This window comes from Pleurodeles waltl, chromosome 4_2, assembly GCF_031143425.1.
Source record: "Pleurodeles waltl isolate 20211129_DDA chromosome 4_2, aPleWal1.hap1.20221129, whole genome shotgun sequence".
NCBI lineage: Eukaryota > Metazoa > Chordata > Amphibia > Caudata > Salamandridae > Pleurodeles > Pleurodeles waltl.
The window spans coordinates 418,023,456-418,048,549 of record NC_090443.1 but is presented as its reverse complement, the minus strand read 5'-3'; the positions used below and the strand labels follow the sequence as shown (position 1 = coordinate 418,048,549).

At 43.3% G+C, this 25,094-nt stretch overlaps 1 protein-coding gene across 4 annotated transcripts in view; it reads left to right on the top strand.

The window, feature by feature from the left end:
- The window catches only part of KANK2 (KN motif and ankyrin repeat domains 2), a 228,012-nt gene extending 203,318 nt beyond the window's left edge, over positions 1–24,694 (top strand). For all 4 annotated transcript variants that reach the window (XM_069231642.1, XM_069231640.1, XM_069231641.1 and 1 more), the window contains 5 exons: positions 781–1,000; positions 1,697–1,839; positions 2,694–2,894; positions 19,409–19,507; positions 20,558–24,694. In XM_069231642.1, the coding sequence (XP_069087743.1) occupies positions 781–1,000; positions 1,697–1,839; positions 2,694–2,894; positions 19,409–19,507; positions 20,558–20,614 (720 nt within the window). In that variant the 3' untranslated portion in view covers positions 20,615–24,694. The remainder of the gene's footprint in view (positions 1–780; positions 1,001–1,696; positions 1,840–2,693; positions 2,895–19,408; positions 19,508–20,557) is intronic.
- The last annotated feature ends 400 nt before the right edge of the window (positions 24,695–25,094 follow it).

The window sequence follows — 25,094 nt, the reverse complement described above, 5'->3', positions numbered from 1 at the left end:
ATCCCATGAGGAGCCCTAACGTGGTGTGGCTTCAGGCGTGGCTCGCGGGAGGGAAAAGGGGCAGGGCGGCGCAGGGAGGGCGGAGGGGACCTAAAAAAAAAAAATTAAAACATACCTTTTTTCTGCGCCACTCTGCTCTGCTCCGCCCACTTCTATAGAAAAAACATAATAAACACAATTTATTATGTTTTTACTATAAATTTTTTGCAGCTGCTGTTGCTGGCGGGGGAGGGGGACGATCCTCCGCCATAGCATAGGAGCTGCCCCTGTGTGGCTGATGTACCTCAGTTCCGACCCCAGACACTTACTCTATCACTGGGCCCACACACATCTCTGCCAGCGCACCCCAGGTCTGAGCTATTGTATCCACAGCTCATTCCTCATGTGACCTGCACAATCTCTGCCAGTGCACCTCCTCACACTGCTACTCCCACATAAACCTGCACATAAAACTAACGCACTGCTACCTCCACATAAGACCCCCCACATAGTTATATCAATACACCTATATAACAGTGGGGGAGACACAGCTTGACAATGCATCTTAATCCTAAACCCCATCTCTTCCTATTGTTCTGCACTGGGTGCACCGAAAGCTCTGTCCACGCACCTCGGTTCGAGAGAAAAATGATGTCCTAACATAAATATCCCAGTTTGGAGCCTGCATTTAACCAAACTTACCCCATACCTTTAATGATTGTGAGACCGCATCTCATTCAGTAGTTTGCCATTTCCTGTGAGTTAAGCCAGCTGTATTCACACATCCTTCTGCCTCACTAGAAAGCTGCGTACACCACAGTGCTCCAGGAGTGGCTGCGGATACTGCGGGTCCAGGATGTGGACACAGAAGTGGTTGGGCACCACCTGAGCGTCTTCAAGGGTATCTCCCCACAGCTTCTGGAGTACATTATCAACATGGCTGACAGCAACGGGAACACCGCACTGCACTACACCGTCTCACAGTCCAACTTCGCCATTGTCAAGATGCTTCTAGACACAGGTAAAGGATCTGAACAAGATGGCGGATTTTTAAGCTGGTGGAGCGAGTCTCTGGGGCTGAAAATGGCATAGGTAGAAAAAGTGACATCACACACACACTTAATCCTCAGCTGCCTCCTGTTTGTTGGTAAGGGGCAAGGAATGGGGACTACAGACACTACTACTAGTAGAAATAGAACCTTCTTTACTTTCTGTTCCTGTCTCTGCGCCCATGACCCCTGACACCAGGCCTAGCAAGGGCAGTGCAGGAGTACCAGAAAGCAAGACTATGGTAGCAGCTGCTACTGCTTGCAGATGTCCCTGCTTCACAGGAGCTGAATCCATGTGAGTTCCCAGGGGGCTCGGCATACTACTTACCATCTCTCTGTTGCAGAAACAGAATTGACTGTAAAGGTTGTCTGCGAGAAGTGAAAGTCTCTCTTTGATTGGCATACGTTTATCAGACTCAGCATGTATATTGATTCACCAAAATGCTATGGATAGTGGAAGTGGCATCACACACACATGTTGATGGTAGAACTGCACCCTATGGCGCATGTTGCCACTTTTCGGTGTTATAGATCCTGTATTTCAGTGACAACCCGGTCTTGCATGGGGTCCCCAAGTTTTCTGGCTCGATGGGTGAAGGTGGCAGAGAGTCGTAGGCGACGGTGCAGGCTGTGTTTTGCATTAGTCTTACTCCGGGTGCTTCTTCTAGGCGTGTGCAACGTGGACAAGCAGAACAAGGCGGGGTACACGGCCATCATGCTGACAGCGCTGGCAGCCTTCCGGTCTGAAGGGGATATGGACACCGTCCTGCAGATGCTGAGATTAGGAGACGTCAATGCCAAAGCCAGTCAGGTGAGTGTCACTGGGGTGAGAGTCCTGGACCCCTGAGAGAGGGGGCAGCATTGGCACGTGACTGTACAGAGGCATTGCTGCTGCTCTTCTTAGAAGCACTGAAGGAGCTGTTCTGTGTAAGATCGAAGACTTGCACTGCTGCTGATCATGCCAGATATGTTTTGTGTCTTAAGCAGGGATTGCACTGACGCTGCTCTTATTATACCCTTGCTGCAGGGGGGAAGAGACTGCAAGAGGGCTCTTACTGCAAAATGACGTGATATTAATCTTGTATTGCTCTGCGGGTGGGGCAATCTTCCACCACTGCTGCCCAAGTTGGGGGTGCTGTGTGTATGGTGGCGGAAATGTTGCATGATGCTGCTGCCAGTGCTGGATTATATTCTGTGTGTGTGAAATGTGCATTGCTTTTGTCCACGTTAGTTATTTTAATTGAGTGCGAAAAGTTTGCAGTTTTTAGGTCCATCCGAGTCTGTTTGATGCTTGAAGTAAGCTTGCAGTGTTGTGTTGTGGCAAGTTCTGTGACTTAGCGCTCTTGCTGCCTGTGGTTGCCATGTTCTGTGCGCTTGCATTACTGATGCCCATGTTTGGCTTGTTCTCTGAGTTTGCACTTTAGCTGCCCCTGATTGGCCTGTTCGATGACCTTGCACTGTACTTGCCCATGGTTGGCCTGTTCTAATTATTAGAGAAATTTGCACTGCTGATGTCCACTCAGAACCTGTTCTCATTTCAGTGCTTTTTGGTTTCCGATGTTCTCACAAGCACCCTCACTCAGTCAAGAGTTTACATATGACACTGTATGCACACTTGCTGTCCCCCTACCAGCCTGAATCACAGTCTGTATCCTTTCTCCACAGGCTGGACAGACTGCTCTGATGCTGGCTGTCAGTCATGGCCGCCTGGACATGGTGAAGGCACTTCTGGCATGTCATGCAGACGTGAATGCGCGTGATGATGATGGTTCTACAGCACTCATGTGCGCCTGCGAGCACGGCCACGTGGACATAGTCCGTGTCCTCCTGGCCACTCCAGGCTGCGATGTCACCCTGACTGACCACGTAAGCACTGGGATGATTCTAGAGACATTTAGCTAGTGCACCTCTCTGTACTTGGCGACATGGAACTTTTTATTCATCTTCATCTGTCTTTTTATTTGCTTCCCTGTTATGTATATTTCTGTCACTATCTGTGTCAGTCAATGGCTATGTGTCTAAGTGTCTTTAAACATCCGTCTGTGTAATTACTTGTTAGTTTCTAGGTTGAGCGTGCAAGCGCTTTGACCTGTTGTAAGTATTGTGAGCATTTAACCACACCCATCACTTTCCCGCGTTTGTGGGTTTACCTTTTAAAACTCAATTCATGCCATTGGTAAGTGCTTTACTTTTGTTCCACCTTGAGGCTGTTTTTGTAACGCCTTGCAGACTGCCCCTGTTACATGGAATATTGCATGACTGACGATATACTACAGCGTGGGCAAACTATTTCTTTTGTCTCTCCCCTTCGTGCTGCATGGCAGCCATGGTGCTCACAGCATGAACAGGCACAACAGCGTGAACTTGATCGGCGGTATTGGAGCGCTGCTCACATTGTTCACAGTTACTTAATCAGAGTCACATCTTGTGGCTCTCCCCTTAAAACACTTGAAATCGGTGAATGCTTTACGTAAAACAGAAATCCTCAAATCCAAAGTGTCCCTCCCGGCATAGCAGGAGAGCCAATACTACAATATTCACTGCATTTGGGAAAACTCGACCCATAATACTTTGCAGGGCATTACTTTTATAAAACATTTTTGGTCATTACTCAGCCTATGGTGGTCCTTGGACACTGGAACCACCACCAAAGCATTCACAACAACATGCTCTTTCTGTCTACATCATCTTTGTATCCCCACACAACGTTAATGGGCACCCCAAAATAATAACCTCCATTCAGCGGCTGTTTAAGCTCTCTCACGGCTAAAACGTTTGTTTTATACCTGGGAGCTGTTTGTTTTTAAGGGTCTTGTTTGTAATATCATTGTTATAGGCTGGCTAATCATAAATATACATAGTGTACTATCTCCTCTATGGGCTACAAATATGGTTACACTGCATTATGTATTGCCATTTTCTTTTTGTGTGGTTATGCCTTCTAGGGGCTAACTATGTTTACATGACCATGTTTCTTACAAATGCTATTTTCATTGAGGTGTTCTCTGGGATCGGTTCTAAGCATTACAGTCATATCAACATATTAAAGTATTTGTGGCACGGAAAGTTGTCCCATAATGCTTTGCAGCATATTACTTTTACAAAATACTTTTGCTCATAACTCAGCCTGTGGTGGTCCTAGGACAATGGGACCACCTTCAAAACATTGACCACAATGTACTCTTTTTGTCTGTCACTGGGTCCACACACTATGTTAGTGGGGACTCCAAAATAATTACCCTTACCAATTTTCGTTATTTTTTTTAAGTTTTCTAATGGTTGGAAATTTAGTTTTACAGCTGAGAGAAGTTATGTTTTATGGGCCTTGTTTGTAATATCGTTGTAATAGTCCTGCTAGCCTTACAAATGTGTGATGCACTATGCTCTCCAGGGGCGAAATATATGGTTACACTGTATTGTTTTCTCCCATTTTCTTTTTATGTGGTTATGCTCAGTATGGGCTGACTGTATAGTTAGTAACACAACCGTTTTTTCTTTTCCAAATGCTATGTTTATTGTGGTATTCTGGGCTGTTCTGAGCATTGCAGTCAATATACTATACTATTTGTGGCTTGAAAACTCACCTCATAATGCTTTGCAGGGCATTACTTTTACAAATCATTTTTGCTCATAACTCAGCATGTGGTGGTCCTAGAGCAATGGGACCACCTTCAAAACACCCTTTTTGTCTACATTATCCCTGGGTCCCCACACTAGGTTAGTGGGGATCCCCAAAATAATAACTCCTCCCACTATTCAGTGTCTTTTGAGCTTTCACATGGCTACAACTTTTGTTTTACAGCTGGTAGAATTTTTGTTTTAAATGCCTTGCTTCTAATATCATTGCAGTAGGCCTGCTAGCCCTAAAAATGTCCTCTAGGAGCTACGTATATTGTTACACTTCATTACTTTCTCCTCTTTTTTCATGGTTTTATCTCTTCTAGGGGCTAACAATGTCGTTACATGACCATGCTTATTACAAATTTTATTTTTTATTGGTGTCCCTACGGGCTGCTTTGAGCATTACAGTCTAATGCTGAAAGTGTATTTCTGATAAAGGTTTACATTATAATTGTATATGTTTTAATAATCTCTCCTTATTACAATTATGACTATAATTCAGGCCAACATAATATCCTTATTACACTATGACTGTTTGAACACTTTTAATATATTTGGGTGACGCCTCTAGTCTTTTTCTCCTCTGTGGCTATCTTGTGTCTTTTTTGGGAAATTGTGTGAGCCAGCCAGCAACTCTGATAGTGGGGTGGTGAAAGTGGTACTCTATTGAAATTAGCATGGCAGATTTAAATTAAGATGCTAAATGGCAACATTTTAATTTTTTGCTGCAGATAGAGGAAAAGGGTAAATGCTTTAGTTATACCCAGGGCCACTGGAATTATATGGCACGAAAAGACGAAATTATGAGGCAGAGTTGACCAATTTATGTGGCACGAAAAGTCCAGTTATGAGTTTACAATGCCAATAGGTCTAACTCAAGCAAATGCTAGACCTATTGCATTGAAAGCAGTTGTTATTTCTGCAGCTGGGTATCTCTTCTCTTGTCTCGTTGTCTGTCATTGTTTTTGTTTCTGTCTTTGACTCCAACCATGTGTTTTTAACTTTTATGATAATAAAAGAGCTCTCATGTACTACATAGACAGAACAAAATATTTTAGAAAATCAAAACAAATTTTTGTAGCATTTTCAAAACCTTACAAAGTAATCCTATTTCAAAAAATGAATTAGCGAGATGGATAGTGAAGTGTATTCATATTAACTACCTTAAGGCTCCTAAATCGCATTCAACTAGGAAAAAAGGAGCTTCAATGGCATTCTTAGCGAACATTCAAATGTAGGGAACCCCAGAAATAGACCTTTTTGCCACAGAAGAAAACTCAAAATGCCAAAGCTTCGCATCCAGGTACCCACAGCCCCAATCCAAGGGCAATGTTCTATGGATGACCTGGTCAGGGATGTTTGCTTACGCTTTTCCGCCTCTCACACTAATTCCATCTCTGATAATAAAGTTGAAACAAACCTCACTCACTATGATTCTCATAGCTCCCACATGGGCACGTCAGCATTGACACACAACACTATTGGATATGCCTGTGGTACCACATCACAAGCTGTCAAACAGACCAGATCTTTTGACTCAGAGGAGAGGCCAAATCAGACACCCAAATCCCAGTACACTCAATCTTGTGATATGGCTCCTGTAGGTATAGAGTTTGGTTACCTACAACTTCCACCTGATTGTATGGATATTCTAAAAGAAGCACGCAAACCCACAACTAGACAATGTTACTGCTAAACGGAAACATTTTGTGTTATATTGTCAATCCAAAAATATTGATCCACTTAAGGCTTCAGTACAAGATGTTGTCTGCTATTTGTTACACTTACAAATAGCAAATTTGGCATACTCCTCTATTAGGCTTCATTTAGCAGCTATAGCTGCTAACCTTCAAAATAGCCAACATATTTAGGATTCCTGTTATAAAAGCTTTTATGGAGGGCCTTACGGGAGTCTTTCCACCTGGAGTTCCTCCAGCTCCTGCATAAAATCTTAACATTGAACTCACAAGACTTATGGGCCCACCATTTGAACCCATGCATTCTTGTACGCTACAATTTCTTTCATGGGAGGTTGCTTTCTTAGTAGCAATGACTTCTTTAAGAAGAGTTAGTGGTATTCAAGCGTTCACTTTAGAAGAAGCTTTCTTTCAAGTACATAAGCACAAATTAGTTCTTAAAACAAGTCCAAAATTCCTACCAAAAGTGTTTTCACCTTTTCATATCAGTCAGTCAGTGGAATTTCCAGCCTTCTTTCCACAGCCAGATTCAGCTGCAAAAAGAGCGCTACACACCATTGATATTAAAAGAGCTCTCATGTACTACATAGAAAGAACTAAGGATTTTCGAAATCAAAACAACTCTTTGAGGCATTTTTAGAACCTCACAAAGGTAATCCTTTTTCCAAAAATGGATTAGCCTGATGGATAGTGAAGTGTATTCAAACTTGCTATCTTAAGGCTAACATGCAGCTACCAGTAGTACCTAAAGCACATTCCATTAGAAAAAAAGGAGTTTCAATGGCATTCTTAGAAAAAATACCAAAAGCAGATATATGTAAAGCTACTCTATGGTCGACTCCACACACATTTACTAAATGCTACTTTGTAAATGTGTTAGCTCACCAACAACCAAATGTTAGACAGGCAGGACTTAGGACATTATTTCAAACTACTTTAACTCCTACAGGCTGACCACCGCTTACTTTGAAGTGGACTGCTTTACAGTCTGTGCAAAACATGTGTATCTACAGCTACACATGCCATCAAACAGAAAATATTACTTACCCAGTAGACATCTGTTCGTGGCATGTAGTGCTGTAGATTCACATGCGCCCTCCCTCCTCACCGGAAGCCTGTAACTGTTGTAGTACAATATATTGTAAATATGTGTTCGGTGGCATGTGTAGCTGCAGATACACATGCTGTGCATTATCCTGCCATCTAGTGTTGGGCTCGGAGTGTTACAACTTGTTTTTCTTCGAAGAAGTCTTTTCGAGTCACGAGACAGAGGGACTCCTCCCTTTCGGCTCCATTGCGCATGGGCGTCGACTCCATCTTAGATTGTTTTCTTTCCGTCATCGGGTTCGGACGTGTTCCTCTTCACTCCGTATTTCGAATCGGGAAAGTTAGCTAAATATCGAAAATTCGACGGTATTGTTCGCGCTCGGTACCGGTTTAGTGTTAGCGTATCGACACCAATAGTAGAAACGCTCCGGCGGCCCTTCGGGGCTTCCGCTCTTCAGCGGGGCCTGGTCGGCCCGACCGCATCCATAGACGAAACTAATGGACCGGACCCCCTTCCGCTTCTGTCCGAAGTGCCACTTGAAGTATCCTTATACAGACCAACACTTGGTCTGTAATCTGTTTTTATCACCAGAACACAGGGAGGATACTTGTGAGGCCTGTCGGGTGTTTCGATCAAAAAAGACCCTACGTGATCGAAGAGCGAGAAGACTACAAATGGCGTTGACACCGAGAGAACAACTCAATGTCGAAGAGGAGGAAAGAATTTCCATTCAGGGGACGGACTCTGACGAATCCGAAAGTGAGCGACCCACGACGATGCAGAAAACAGTGAGTAAAACTGCCCCGTCCAAAACTCACACAAAGATTGTTAAGGCCAAGGGGATGCCACCGCCAGTAGGCCATGGCTTAACCCATCGAAAAGAAGGTGACCAAACATCGGCACCGAAAAAGTCCAAAGAATTGCTGAAGACATCCGACTCCGGTCGAGATTCAGGCACCGAACGATCTCGACACCGAGAGTTCGACTCACCCAAGGTGAGAAAAGTAACGTCGGAACTGAAAAAGACTTTATCGAAAGCATCAGTACCGAAAAAAGCGGCTTCGGAGCCGAAAAGAAGCTCTTACACAGAAGAGCAAGGACTTTCCAGCCAACTACATGAAAAACACAGATTTGAGCAGGAAATAAGTATGGGGGAACCAGACCATACGCAATGAAGGTTGCATATCCAGAAAGAGACTGGAAAAATACAAACTCTTCCTCCAATCAAAATCAAAAGAAAGCTGGCATTTTATGAGTCAGAAATGCAGCCGAAGGCGAAGGTGCCCAGAGATAAAACCCCACCACCAAGGTTTTCTCCACAACCTTCCCCACTACACTCTCCACAGCTGTCCCCGGTAAGAACACCTCCAATGCAATCACCTACACATACAGGGATGACACAGGATGATCCGGATGCATGGGACTTATATGATGCACCAGTATCAGACAACAGCCCAGATTGTTACCCAACAAGGCCGTCACCTCCAGAGGACAGTACTGCATATATGCAGGTACTATCAAGGGCAGCTATGTTCCACAGTGTAGCAATGCATTCAGAGCCAATAGAGGATGATTTCCTGTTCAACACCTTGGCATCCACCCACACTTCCTACCAGAGTCTGCCAATGCTCCCAGGCATGCTCAAGCACGCAAAACAGGTATTCCAAGAGCCAGTTAAAGGAAGGGCTATCACGCCTAGGGTGGAGAAAAAATACAAGCCTCCCCCGACGGACCCTGTGTTTATAACACAGCAACTTAAACCAGACTCGGTGGTTGTAGGAGCAGCAAGAAAGAGGGTAAACTTTCAATCGTCAGGAGACGCTACACCTCCTGACAAAGAGAGTAGGAAGTTTGATGCAGCGTGCAAACAAGTGGCAGCACAGGCAGCCAATCAATGGCGGATCGCAAACTCACAAGCCCTACTGGCTCGCTACGACAGGGCACACTGGGACAAGATGCAACACATTATACAGCACTTGCCCAAAGAACACCAGAAACGTGCCCAACAGGTTGTGGAAGAAGGACAAGCAATATCCAACAACCAAATAAAGTCTGCATTAGACTCGGCAGACACAGCAGCACGAACAGTCAACACTGCGGTAACCATTTGCAGGCATGCATGGTTACGAAGCTCTGGATTCAAACCAGAAATCCAACAAGCAGTGTTAAACATGCCTTTTAACCAGGAACAATTGTTTGTGCCGGAAGTGGACACAGCAGTTGAAAAATTAAAGAAGGACACGGACACGGCCAAAGCCATGGGCGCGCTCTACTCCCCACAGAGCAGAGGCACATTTAGAAAGCCACAATTTAGAGGGGGGTTTCGAATGCAAACACCAGAGCCTTCCACCTCGCAAACCAGGCCCACCTATCAGGGACAATGCCAGAGAGGAGGGTTTCGTGGCTCATATAGAGGTGGACAATTCCCAAGAGGAAGAGGAAAGTTCCAAACACCTAAAACAAGTCAAACCAACCAGTGACTTCAATGTCACAAAACCCCAACACTTAACACCAGGGGGGCGGAGACTTACCGCATACTACCAAAACTGGACACACATAACTACGGACACATGGGTCCTAGCCATTATCCAACATGGTTATTGCATAAAATTCACAAATTTCCCGCCAGATGTGCCCCCAAGGGCACACAATATGTCCAAACAACACTTAGACCTATTACAACTAGAGGTCCAAGCATTATTACAAAAACAAGCAATAGAGCTAGTACCCAACCATCAGAAAGGAACAGGTGTCTACTCACTATATTTCCTAATTCCAAAGAAGGACAAAACGGTAAGACCTATATTAGACCTCAGAACACTGAATCTCTTCATCAAGTCATATCACTTCCACATGGTAACACTTCAAGACGTGGTTCCCTTACTAAAAAAAGAGGACTACATGTCAACGTTAGATCTCAAGGGTGCCTACTTTCACATACCCATACATCCTTCTCACAGAAAATACTTAAGGTTTGTAATACACGGCGTACACTATCAATTCAAAGTGTTACAGTTTGGGATAACAACAGCCCCAAGGGTATTCACAAAATGCCGTGCAGTGGTAGTCGCTCACATAAGGAGACAGCACATGCACGTATTCCCATACTTAGACGACTGGCTAATAAAAACCAGCACTCAACAACAGTGTCTTCTTCCCCCCAATACTTTATAGAAACTCTACACAAACTAGGATTTTCTATAAATTACCAGAAATCACATCTGCAGCCATCCCAAATACAACAATACTTGGGAGCAACACTCAACACACAAAAAGCGATTGCCACTCCAAGTCCACAAAGGGTCCAAGCGTTCCAAAATATAACATCAAAGATACAGCCAAACCAACACTACCAAGTAAGGTTTGTAATGAAACTTCTAGGCATGATGTCTTCATGCATAGCCATTGTCCCAAACGCGAGATTACACATGCAGCCCTTACAACAGTGCCTAGCAAAACAATGGACACAAACACAGGGTCAACTCCAAGATCTAGTGTTGGTAGACTGCCAGACACACTTCTCGCTTCAATGGTGGAACCCTATAATTATAAACCAAGGGCGGCCATTCCAGGACCCAGTGCCTCAAGACGTGATCCCAACAGATGCTTCCATGATGGGGTGGGGAGCACACCTCAACCAGCACAGCATACAGGGGCAATGGGACAATCAACAAAAACAACTCCACATAAATCATTTAGAACTGTTGGCAGTGTTTCTAGCATTAAAAGCATTTCAACCACTAATAGCCCACAAACACATTCTTGTCAAAACCGACAACATGACAACAATGTATTATCTCAACAAGCAAGGAGGGACACACTCGTCACAACTGTGTCTCATAGCACAAAAAATTTGGCATTGGGCAATTCACAATCACATTCGCCTAATAGCACAATACATCCCAGGCATTCAGAACCAGTTGGCCGACAATCTCAGTCGAGATCACCAACAAACACACGAATAGGAAATTCATCCCCAGATTCTACAAGATTACTTCCTACGCTGGGGAACACCAAAAATAGACCTATTCACAACAAAAGAAAACGCAAAATGCCAAAACTTCGCGTCCAGGTACCCACACCCTCAATCCAAGGGCAATGCGTTGAGGATCAGTTGGTCAGGTATATTTGCTTACACTTTCCCCCCTCTCCCACTCATTCCTTATCTGGTAAACAAACTAAGTCAAAACAAACTCAAACTAATACTCATAGCACCAACCTGGGCTCGCCAACCGTGGTACACAACACTGCTGGACCTATCAGTAGTACCTCACATCAAATTACCAAACAGGCCAGATCTGTTAACGCAACACAAACAACAGATCAGACACCCGAATCCAGCATCGCTCAATCTAGCAATCTGGCTCCTGAAGTCTTAGAATTTGGACAGTTAGACCTTACACAAGAATGTATGGAGGTCATTAAACAAGCTAGAAAACCCACTACAAGACATTGTTACGCAAACAAATGGAAAAGATTTGTTTACTACTGCCACACTAATCAAATTCAACCACTACATGCTTCCGCAAAGGACATTGTAGGCTACCTATTACACTTACAAAAGTCTAAGTTAGCATTCTCTTCAATTAAAATACATCTCACAGCAATATCTGCCTATCTGCAGATTACACATTCAACATCGCTTTTTAGAATCCCAGTCATCAAAGCATTTATGGAGGGACTAAAAAGAATCATACCCCCAAGAACACCACCAGTACCTTCGTGGAACCTTAATATTGTATTAACACGACTCATGGGACCACCATTCGAACCCATGCACTCTTGTGAAATGCAATACTTAACTTGGAAAGTAGCCTTTCTAATAGCTATCACATCACTTAGAAGAGTAAGTGAGATACAAGCATTTACTATACAAGAACCCTTTATACAAATACATAAACATAAAGTGGTTCTCCGTACAAATCCCAAATTCCTACCAAAGGTCATATCGCCATTCCACCTAAACCAAACAGTGGAACTCCCAGTCTTCTTTCCACAACCAGACTCAGTAGCCGAAAGAGCATTACATACATTAGACATAAAAAGAGCACTGATGTATTACATTGACAGAATAAAACAATTTTGTAAAACAAAACAATTGTTCGTAGCCTTCCAAAAACCTCATGCAGGTAATCCTATGTCCAAACAAGGCATTGCCAGATGGATAGTTAAATGTATTCAAACTTGCTATATTAAAGCAAAAAGAGATCTACCTATTACACCAAGAGTGCATTCCACTAGGAAAAAAGGCACCACAATGTCTTTTCTGGGGAATATACCTATGACAGAAATTTGTAAGGCAGCCACCTGGTCTACGCCTCATACATTCACAAAGCATTACTGTGTAGATGTGTTAACAACACAACAAGCCACAGTAGGACAGGCTGTATTGAGAACATTATTTCAGACAACTTCAACTCCTACAGGCTAAGCCACGGCTTTTTGGCGAGATTACTGCTTATTAGTCTATGCACAGCATGTGTATCTGCAGCTACACATGCCACCGAACGGAAAATGTCACTTACCCAGTGTACATCTGTTCATGGCATGAGACCCTGCAGATTCACATGCGCCCTCCCACCTCCCCGGGAGCCTGTAGCCGTTATTAGTTGAATGAAAATTTTAAATTTGTAAATAAACATTGTTTTAATACACATTATGTACATACATACCTACTCCATTGCATGGGCACATCTAGTATATTCACCCTCTGTGGGGAAAACAATCTAAGATGGAGTCGACGCCCATGCGCAATGGAGCCGAAAGGGAGGAGTCCCTCGGTCTCGTGACTTGAAACGACTTCTTCGAAGAAAAACAACTTGTAACACTCCGAGCCCAACACTAGATGGCAGGATAATGCACAGCATGTGAATCTGCAGCGTCTCATGCCACGAACAGATGTACACTGGGTAAGTGACATTTTCCATATACTTTTCATGAACATCTCATTGCTTTACTATCTATCTACATATACATCTACACACTCTTTACTTCACACGCCTGCGGGAAAACAAAGGGCTCGATGTCCATTCACAATATCACCGAGAGGAGGAATCACTCGATCTCGTGACTTGCAAACCTTCATCGAAGAAAAACAACTTGTAACACTCCAAGCCCAACTCTAGATGGAGACTTATGCAAAGCAAATGCCACAAACAGATGTCTACTGGGTAAGTAAAATTTTCCATACGAGCTTTCAGTCTGTTCAGGCACCATTCAGTTTGCTTCTGTCCACACAAACATACAACATGGGGCAGTGGGACAGCCCACTTCAGTTATTAGCTGTCTTGTGGGGTGGTCTCCTTTTTTTTTGCCTGATTATCGGTACATGGCTGCTTGAGAATGAGTGTACTTAAGTGCCAGGGCTGGTATGCTAGCCTATTATTTTTCTGACATTTTAAAGTATTTTGTGCCTTATGTGGTGGCACCTGGTATCATAGTTAATTTTTTACATATTATTTGAAAATACATACATGCAACCTTTAAGCAGAGGCATTTTTACTTTTCAATTTCTAAAATGTATTGCTTAAGCGTTAAAAAGTCAATAAATAAAAAATACATTGCCTACCAAGGCCAGACCTATATGCTTTGCTGTTGGAAAGTAGCCTCTTTCTTTGCATGGTTACCCCCATTTTCTGCCTGTTGTCAGTGTGTTTAACAGTCTCTTCTGGGATCCTGCTAACCAAGACCCCAGTAGTTTTGCTCTCTCCTCTAAACTGTACCTTTTTCTTCCCACAATTGGCATACTAGTCCCCCCATGTAAGTCCCCAGTATATGGTACCTAGGTACCCAGAGCATTGGGGCTGCAGGGGATCCCTATGGGCTGCAGCAGTTATTCTGCCACCTATAGGGAGCCCATGCAAAGTGTTCTGCAGGCTTTCCATTGCAGTCTGATTGAAACGGGTGCATGCACCAGTTTTCACCACAGGTCACTGCACCAGGTCACTGTAAGTCACCTCTATGGTAGACCCTCTCAGCCCAGAGGGCAGGGTGCAGGTACCTGTGTATGAGGGTACCCCTGCACTAGCAGAGGTGCTCCCACAAACTCCAGATCCATTTTTCTGGACTTTGTGAGTGCAGGGACACCATTTTACGCGTGTACTGGACATAGCTCACTACCTATGTCAAGGTACATAATGGTAACTCCGAACCTGGGCATGTTTGGTATCCAACATGTTGGAATCATACACCAATACTGTTGCAAGTATTGGAAGTATGATTCCATGGACCCTGGGGGCTCCTTAGCGGACCCCCAGCATTGCTACCGCCAGTCTTACAGGGTTTTCCCGGCAGCACAGTTGCTGCCACCCCTCAGACAGGTTCCTCCTGCTGCTTGATCTGATCAAGCCCAGGAAGGCAGAACAAAGGATTTCCTTCAGGAGAGGGAGGTAACATCCTCTTCCTTTGGAAATAGGTGTGACTGGCTTGGGATGGTTAGCCTCCCCAAGCCACTGGAACCCGACTGGACCCTGCAGGAACCAAAAAACGCTGCTTCAAAGGAGAAGACTCTTCTGCAACTTTGTTTCCACATCTCCTGCCAGCTTTGCAACATTTCCCCGGCCATACATCCTCAGAAGACTGCAACTCTTCAGCCTGCACAAGAAGAAGTAGGGATCTCCCCTGGAGTGAAGGAGTCACTTCCCTGCAGCAGCAGGCACCTAGAACAAGCGACGACCAGCTGCGTGGATCTTCTGTCATCTTGAGCTGCGTGGATCCTGCGTCACGGATGGTGTTCCTCAGTAGTCCTCTTGGTCCTCAATGCCAGCTGTCCAACTTTGGTGAAGGTAAGCCTTTGCCTTCCAATGCAGGACAGTACTCCCATGCACCACGACTCTTGCAGCTGCCAAGGCTTGTTTGCATCTCTTTCAAGGGCTCTTCAGGTGACATGTAGCTCCAGCCCCCAGTACTCCATTCTGCAAAGCACTGCCTCCTGCGTGGTATCCTCTTTTGTAGTGCTGCATGGGCTTCTTCTGCGGCTCCTGTGACCCCGTCCTGTGGGTGCTGCTTCTGCTCCTGTGGACTCTCTGCGACGCTGAGGCTCCAATGTGACTCCCCCTCCTAGGTTGAGGCCTCTGGGCCTTGCTGGTCCCTGGCAGCATCACTTTTCCACTAACCACGAGTTTGCCTTTGCCAAGACTTGTTGGTGGAATTCCTGCACCAACGCCCATCTGCAATCTTTCTTCCAGCGTAGGACATCATCTGCATCCATCAGGAACTCTTCTCTGGCTCTAGGGCTGCAGTGCTGACCTGTTCTTCATCACCGTCGACCAACTCCTGCATCCACAGCTGAGTGGGTAGTAGCCTCTACTCCCGGTCTCCACTGTGACTCTTGGACTTGGTCCCCTCTCTCCACATGTCTTCTTTCTTCAAGAATCCACTGCTGGTTTTCTTGCAGTCTTCTCTGGGTGTCTTCTTTTTCCTCTTTTCTTCCTTTTGGGTGGTTTTGGGAAAATCCAGTGATTTACTCCTGCATTCCTGATTGCTGGGGGTACTATGTTACTTACCTCAGTGGTTTTTTAGTACTCCCAGCTCCCCTCTACACATTGTACTTACCTAGGTGGAGGTACCTTATTTGCATTCCATTTTTTTAGTATATGGTTTGTGCTCCCTCTGGGGTCACTATTGGTTATTGCTATTTGCACTGTTTTCTAACCTTTTCTATGCCTGTTTCAGATTAATAGTGTATATATTTAGTGTATTACTTACCTGCTAAGAGTGTGTTACCTTTTCTAGTATTTTGTGGTGATTTGCCCCCAAAATAAAGTACCTTTATTTTTGTAAAACTGAGTGTTTTCTTTCATGTGTGTAAGTGCTGTGTGACTTCAGTGGTATTGCATGAGCTTTGAATGTCTTCTAGATAAGTCTTGGCTGCTCATCCACAGCTACCTCTAGAGAGCCTGGCTTCTAGACACTGCCTACACTACACTAAGAGGAGATACCTGGACTAAGGTGTAAGTACCATAGGTAACCACCACACACCAGGCCAGCTTCCTACATTTGTCAATACTTGTTTTTGAAGAGTTTTTTCCTTTGCTTTCCTTTTAGTGTAAAGCGATATTTTGCAGTGCATCAAGGCCACAGAACTGGCTAAAATGACCGATAAAGCTAAAAGAAGGATTTCTAAAGCTTACAGAATCCTATCAAATTAGGTTCTAGTCTTTACAACCACTGGCAGGCTGTTCCATTCCAAAGTCTTGCACCCAGAACTGAGAGTGATTTTCCCCTCATCATGCCTTTCATGAGTCCTAGGACCATGAGCTCAAACGTGTCTAATGACACTTATACTCTGCCCAGCGTTTACAACCAAAAGAAACATGCTCAGAAATAAGGATGCTCCAGACAATGTTTCATTGTATGGTTCTTCCAGTTTTGAATGAAACTTGATTTAAATTAAACTCATTTACTGACTGGACAGCAGTGGAATCTGTGTGGTACTGCGGAGATCTGAGCTTTTTTTGGTACTTTCACAAACCCAGGCTCCACGTGTCGCCCATCTTTTTCAATGTATCCATGCAGCCTTTGCTCCCTTGACTTTCCGCTGTATGACAATGACACACAGGCATTCTTCAAGAAGTGGAGTGATGTGTGTAATAACTCTTCCAAGAATTTTCTACTTCCAAAGGGTGACATAAGATTGAAGTTTAATCCCAGCAAAGCCAAGATTCTGTCGATGAGCAGATCGCGGTCATGTCCGTTCCCTGTGGGGGATGGGCTAGTGGCCGCTGCTGGTTGAGTTAGTTCCAAACCTGGGTTCTGGTTTTGTGCCTGTCCCAAATGAATGCTGTGACCTCCTCATCTTTGTACTGTCTTCGAGTATTACACAAGACTTTTTGAGTGCTAACTTATAAGGGCAAGGTAATGATGGTGACTGCACTTGTAAGTTTGTGTGTGGACTACGCATTCTCTCTGCATTTAGGCTTCCGTAGCTATTTTATCAGCAAGCTCAATCTTGTACAGAATATTAGTGCCAAACCAGTTCTGAATTTGAGGAGATTCAAATCCATCCTTCAATATTTGCCAATCTCCATTAGCTTCCAGTTACTTTACCACCATCTCCAGTTTAAGGGAGTTGCGATCCATGGATCCTCTCCATTTTTACTCCAAAATAAACTTAAGCTCTACTTTCCGGCTTTTCCTCTCGCTCCTTGTGTCGAGTGCTTCTGCATTTCTTGATGCAGTTGTCAAGAGGTAGGCAACTTAGTTTTGCACCGAATTAGAGTACAAAAAGGACACTAATTCGGTGCAAGCAGAGTATAAATATGCCCCTGTATTGGTTAGGACTAAATGGACAAACCAGGTCCAATGCCACACCAAGCGACCATTTAGAGTAAATATCCCCCAGTGATTAACAGTTTGTATTGTGAGGGGCGCAAGATGATATGGTTTTTGAGCTCACCAACATCAGTTTTGTACTAATGCATCTTTTCCTAGCATGTTCTTTTTGTGCTAAGCAGTATTATATATATATTTTAATTACCTACTGGCGATAGCTAGTAGGTAATTATAGTTAGGACCAACTTTTCCCTTAGACAAAGCTTTTTATTTGTTTTGCTAATAACTATGGAGCCATTTGACGAAACTTCATGAAGATTTCTAAACTCGTTTGCCACTTCAGTTGATGTGTTGGGTGATCCGGCAAGCAGGGGCAGAAAAAAAGGGGGGTCCCCAGAATGCCTTTTCCCTATCGGGGCCTGATTAAGGTTTCCTCGGAAGGGTTACTCCTTCACAAGGCTGACAGGTATCCTGTCTGCCGACATTTAAATCCCATTATTTCCTATGGGATTTATATTTCTGCAGACAGGATATCAGTCACCGTTGTGAAGGAGTAACCCTTCCACTGAAATCTAAATTAAGCCCTCTATGTCTATGGGGATTTTGCAATTTTTAGACACAGATACAGATCGAACGTCTTAAAGGCATTACACCGTATTTGGCAGAGAGGTAGATTGTGGTCCAGAAAGCGCCCCTTTTTGTGTTATTTGGCGTAAATCCGTTCAGTAGCTTTGGGCTTTTTAAAGGAAAAAGAAATGTGTATATCTAGCGATGCAGACCCTTCGCGGATCTACTCGTGGACAATCTGCAGTTCCCAAGGAAAAGCAGGGTCCTGATTGGCTGGGCGTAACCTCACAGGAATGTTGTGGTTCCCATTTTGTTTCTTGCATTGGCCCGGGGGAGGTTAAAATAAACTGTATAAACATATAAGGGGTCAGGATACAGGTATCCTGACTCTATGGGACAAATGAAGGAGTTCCTGAGGTACCACTCATAGGCAAAATTTGCCAAAATCTCTTTTTTTGGCAGATCCACCACAGTGCTCAGCGCACAGTCCCCCAGTGTAAACTTCTGAAGGATCTGCGGATCCAACTACCATTGAAAAAAATAAACACCTACTAACACACCAAAACCCACTGCGCACGGGCAAAGGCTGTGTGCATGTGGTTTTGGGTGCATGCCGGGGGGTTGGGCTCGGTTCCTGGCCGTAGACTAGGCCCTGCAGCCAAACCCTATTGCACACGGACAAAGGTTGTGTGTGACAAAGGTTCTATTAAAGTACGGTAATAAATAATGCTTTACATTAAAAATAACATAGAAATTCCCTGAAAAAAACAAAGGTTACAGAGACTTTATAGTTAGGTTGATGTTTTACCCTTACAAAACCATAGAAATTCAGCAGTTATAGTTATACTTATAGTCATACTTATCTAAATTATATATATATATATATATATATATATATATATATATATATATATATTCATATGTATATATATATATATATATATATAGAGAGAGATTTTCTTTTTCGCAAGATGTGGAAGACCTGTTCGATGCCTATGCATTTGTCCATAAGACTGCTCTCTTTGTCCTTTTCTGTCTTTGTGCCTGTTGGGTCGTCCCTGTGTATCTAGTTGTATGTTGATCTTTCTGTATGCCTCATGCAGAGTCTGTGCACGGGCCAGCTTTATCAGAACGATGGAGGAAAGGATCACCATTTTAATGTATCTCATTTACAGGATGGAAGCACAGCCTTGTCTATCGCACTGGAAGCCTCACAGAATGACATCGCTGTTCTACTTTATGCGCACATGAACTTTGCGAAACCACCTTCGCCGGTAAGTTATGGCCTCACTTATATTCATGTGACCTCTGATCATGACATCTTCCTGCATCCTTGCATCTCTGATGGGGCACTAGAGATTTCTCTTCAGGAATTTCCACCCGACCTCTATTGCTGGAATCTCACTGAGCTCAAATTAGTCAAGTGGCATATTGTGCTGGTGGCAAAAGAGGGTATTACTTCAATTAATGACATACATTCCAGGGATCCAAACAAGCTCTTGTCACTGCATGGGATACACATTTGTTATCCAACATACATCTTTCATCGTCAGTTTCTCATGAGTACCATTTACGAATCCGCTTATCTCACTTCTCTTTTCCAAAGGTTTTATCTGCTAAAAAGTCAAACAGTCCGTAGTTCCTAAATAGCCCTACTATCAATCTCCTTTCTTATCACAAGCCACAACCTTAACTGACTGTGACCACCTAGTATGACCTGTCAAATAGACCTCTGTAAACCAAAGACTCAGTCTAAATGCACAACACTAAACATTTATCCATTGGATGTGGAATCCTCTTTGCTTGGGTAGCAAAGTCCAAAAACTAACCAGAAAGGGACACACAGGGTTCCACCACCTCTTGCCGTCTCATGCTTTCCCCGAGAGGGTTCCCGCGGTTCATGTCGTTGGTTACACTGACATGCCACAATTGCCTCACATATTGAAACCTGTCCCGACAGCCACTCTTTTTCCCAGAATCTAGGTCGAACACAAGATGGCAGCTGAACCACAACATAAATATATGCTTTGCACTTCTGGAAGTCTCGGTGTTGCGGAATTTCACTGACTCCAACCAGGTAGCGCCTCGGAAACTCTGCACCTCCTACATTGCAACCATTGGCGCTTAATGTCAACTGACAAAAACTTTCCAAATACATGAAATACCACAGTCCTTATGTTAGCTGAAACCCGGCAAACACTAAAGTGAATGATTAATATACAATTCTTTTGTTGAAAGGTTATAAAAATGTGATCTGTGTCACTAATAAATGTTAATTACAAATTGTGTGCCTCTTCTAAGCATGTATTTCTTTTTCTATGTAGGTCTCCCCAAAAAAGCCAAAGGCAGAGGTTACAGAGCCGACTCCCAGTGCTCAATAAGAGTGAAAGAGCTCCTCCACCCCCGGCTGCCGACTCAAAGCATTTCAAGATAAAAAGAAGGAAGATGTGGGGGGGAGGGGGGAGGTGAGAGCGCCCTCCCCCAAACCCAAACCAGGAGACAACACTGTGACTTTACAGCAGTTTCCAAAAGGAACAGGGTCTGCACAGCTGATGCAAATCAACTTCTTTCCGCAGGAGGCAGTGCACAACATCAGTGGCTGGGAATAAAAATAACTCCACTCTGTCAAGACTTTGGGGGTCACATAAGTTAATATATACAGACCTTACCCATAAATGCTTCAGGGTCTGCAGAGGTGGTAATTTGAGGGTCTCCTCATGTGAAGGTGCCTTAAAAGGCATTTAAAGGACTTTAAAGATGAGGACTGGACTCTGCAGTATTTCATGGCTGGCAACACCGAGCAGTTCACCAGCTGTCCTTAATTGGACAAATTCAAGAAAAAAGTGCCACGTTTCGCCACAGGACTGCGGCGCTAGAGAAAGAAATAAGCTGACTATCATAATGCAATAATAATAAATATAATTATATTAAAGTTATTTTTACAAAGCACTACGGTATCGCAAGACTTGAGGTAGGTGAACATTTATATGAAGAGTAGGAGTCTCGATCCTGTTTGAAGAAGTGGATATTTGGCAGGAGTGCACGTGGCAGTGATGATGGTGGTGCTATTGTGGTATTTCTGCACTATTCGTGAGTGTACATGGAAAGGTCAAGTCCCTGCTATCCAGAGGCCGATGCAGGCCAACCAATGACTTTCTCAAATATGTACCTGCTTTTTCTCGCATTACAAATATATTGGTTTAGTTTGACTTTATAAGGGTTCGTGTTCTCTTTAGAAAACTTTGCCTAGCCATCGTGTAAGTAGATGGTCATTGAAATACAGGCAACTAAGCACCGAGCGGGGCTCGTTATTCACAGGCAGTGTGGTTTAGGCTCACGGTCTTGCATTGTTCCTTCCACCACCGAAGAAACACATGATTCACAACACATTCAGAGCAGTGCCTGTTTTCCTTTGTGAGCACATAGTTGATAAGCTTTGCACCAAAACAGAAGACGACAGAGCAGTGAAACTCAAGTGATCAAGTCTTTTTTTTCATTGTTGGGCCACAATGTGTGTGCTACTAGGTTGCACTACTGTGTGTGTCACCACAACAGTAGTGGTTGATAAAAATAATTAAGAGCAGGACCTAGAGAGTTCTTTGGCCCGGCAGACTTATCTCTAAGAAGATTGGCAGGGGTTGAGAAATTGTGGTAAAGAATTTATTCCGTAGGGAACTGAAAATATACACAGAAATGTCACTTAAAGGAAGGTGTTCTGACCTTGCTGATTGTGGAACCTGGGGGTGGTTTAGCTCTGCCACCTTCTCACAGTGGCAGAGAAGAAGACCGATTAGGATTTATTTCACTGAGATATGCGTAGACTAATATATTTAGCCTCGCGCCTCATCTTAGAACTGCATATGGTATTTGGTTGTTTTTTCTGTAACAAGGTAAACATGTCTGTAGGATCCAGCATATGGATGACTCGACCCCAGCCTCCCTTGTCTGTCAGGAAATTCCCCAATTACTCCGTCTGCCTAGCTGTCTTTTCTGCTTTTAGCTTGTCCGTATATAGAGACTATTCCCATCAGGCCTAATGGAATGTCAGGGAGATGTTCGCCTCTATAAACATTCAAGCCAAAGTTCCCGCCAGCCTGCACTTGTGTACCAGGGCGTTGCTAAGATATGGACAGCAAGTTATACAAAGATGACAAATCACTCATGAACACTGTTTAGATTTCGATGGTGTGAGCTACTTACGGGAAGGAAAAAGACATTGGGATTTGGCAAAGAAAGAAAAGAAGAAAAATAGTGATAATGTTGTGAACTTCACATTGGCGCCATTCCTTGCATCCTCCCACAGCCTTTGTGCATGGCTTGCGTCCTAAAAGCACGTATTTGGACACAAAGCAGGTTCACGAGGGATGGTTTCACTCCACTTGTAGGATATTCCTTAGGAAGGCTGGTACGGCATACCGAATGGGGTTCAATAAAGAAGCTGAAATCCTACTAGCCATGCAAACAAACCTAAAGTCATTTTTTCAGTCAAGAATTAAGAAGTTTCGTTTTATAAACAGGGCCACTGGAATTAAGCCGCACTGGATGGCCAATTATTCGACAAAGTTGAGTCAGTTATGCGGCAAGAAAAGCTACATTTTGTGCAATGATGCAGCACATATTGTGGTAATTTTACTTCATTATTTTGTAATTTTTACACTTGTTAACACTGTCTGGGCGTTAGTTGCACCTCAATAGTACTAGTTTAATACCCAAATATTACAAGTAACAGAAAGGTGAGCAGTCAGACTTTGCAAAGGTACTTCCACTGCGTGACAGCAGGTGCTGCTGCGTTTTTTCTTTTGAACCGTTTGAGATAGATTTCTTTGTTAAAATATGCAGATTATGCAGCAGATGATGGATTATGTGGCAGATGCAGAAAATCTATCTTTATGTGCAAAACGCTTCAACCACAGAATCTCATGATTTCAGTGGGACTGCTTATAAATATTCAATTTTGCTAGGCCAATTAAGATATTAGGTTGTTTATTTTATTCTTATTCAAACAAGCACTAAAGACAAGAACCCGCTCCAGTACAAACAGCCTTCTTGGTAATCCTGAGGGGTATTGAGCCGCCCTGGTAAACAACAAATGGGTAAACAGTGGGAAAGACTTTGAAGAGTTCTACCTAGTTTGGTCATGTATTGTCCCTGATTGCAGAGTGGTCTCTTTTCTTGGCACCATGGTACGAGCTGCAGTTGTGAAAAGCAGAGTTATCTTCCCTGGAGTACACCGGATGGCACATTAAGTGAGACTGGGATTCCCTTCACTTGAAGCTCCAGTGTTTAGGTGGATAAAGCTCCACTCACACCTTGTAAATTAGTATTTCATGGAGACTTGTGGAAAAGACTGTCCTTTATTCTTTAGGATTTTTGTTTTCTTTAAAGTCGTGGATACACCTTTGAACTCAATTTCGGATGTCTCTCTAAAATTTGGAGTACATACATCTTTCCTCTAAACACTCGGCTACACCATTATGTAAGATAGGCAGTACGTCTCTCACTAAAAGTCTGATACGTCTCTACTTTGAAATGTGGGTAGTTTCTCTTCTAAATTGGGACTAGAGTTTCCTCTTTATTTGGGGCATCCTTCTTCTGAAAGTTGCTTTCAAATTGTTCAAACATTTGTTCCACTAAACACAAGAATATGTTTTTTTCTGTAAATTTGGGTGGCGTCTTTTTTTTCTAAAAATGAAAAGCCTTTTCTCTAAACTTTGGGTTGGCTTTTCTCTATAATTGGGAATATATTTTTAATCTAAATTTAGGTATATCCTTTTTTTTAAATTGTGGACAGATATTTCTTTTAAACATGGGGAAAAGTATTTCCTCCAAACCTGGGAATATGTTATCCTCTAAACTCAGAAAGAAAGGGTTTTTCAGACTCTCCTTCAAAGTTGGAAGTATGTTTTCTCTGTAAAATGTGGGATAGGTATTTTCTATAAAGATACTTGAAAGTCTTTCCTCTGAATTGAGAATAATTATTTTCACATAAAATGGGATAAACTGATCTCCTTAACTTTAGGAGAAGAATTTCAGCTAAACTATGGGAGGTTTTCCACCTAACCATATCTGCATATGGACTGACTCATTGGCTCTCCAGGCATGTAGAACCCATTATAAGGATAGGACCCTGCTGTCAAGTGCAACACAAGGCTGCTCTAGACCTCAAGAATTCCTTCTCTATGCCCTCCAGCACCAGAGATTATAATTATGGGAAATGCTGTATTGTGACTACATATGTGTAATCATTTCTTTGTAGTGAGCTGCTCTGTATCGTATTTCATTGCTCGTAGACCATGTAAATCAAGATAGCTGTTTGTGTACTCCGTTAAATGCTGTTCGACATCTAGCAATGTCCACTTTTTCTTGCAAAGTGATCGTCTCTGTATCCCACTGTTTACACACAATTCAAGTCCAGTTAATCGTTTGTAATCCTTAAAAATAAAACCAAAACTTATCATAAAGAGTTTGTTTCTTCTAATTTGTGGTTGTCTATATGTACAATATACATTTCTGTCATTTGCTCACTTCACTCCGAGTGACGGCATTCTAACCTTTCACAAGGAGCACGTAGACACAAAACGATGTCCCTTCAGTGCTAGGGTCTTCTATGGCAATGTTTGCTTTTAGAGATCAAAAAATATTTTTGCTTTTAGCCAATGTTTTTTTTTATATTGATGAGGTTCCGGCTGCTCCCCTAACAATCAACCTTTCCCAAAATATTGTGCAAAAATAAAACAAGCATTGACACAGACAAAAGAACAGTAGCCAACACAAACCTATTGGAATAGCCTCTGCCTTTTTTAAGTGACAATGGGCAAACAGGATATACCTGAGGTTGGTTCATCTGTTGTCCTGCGATTG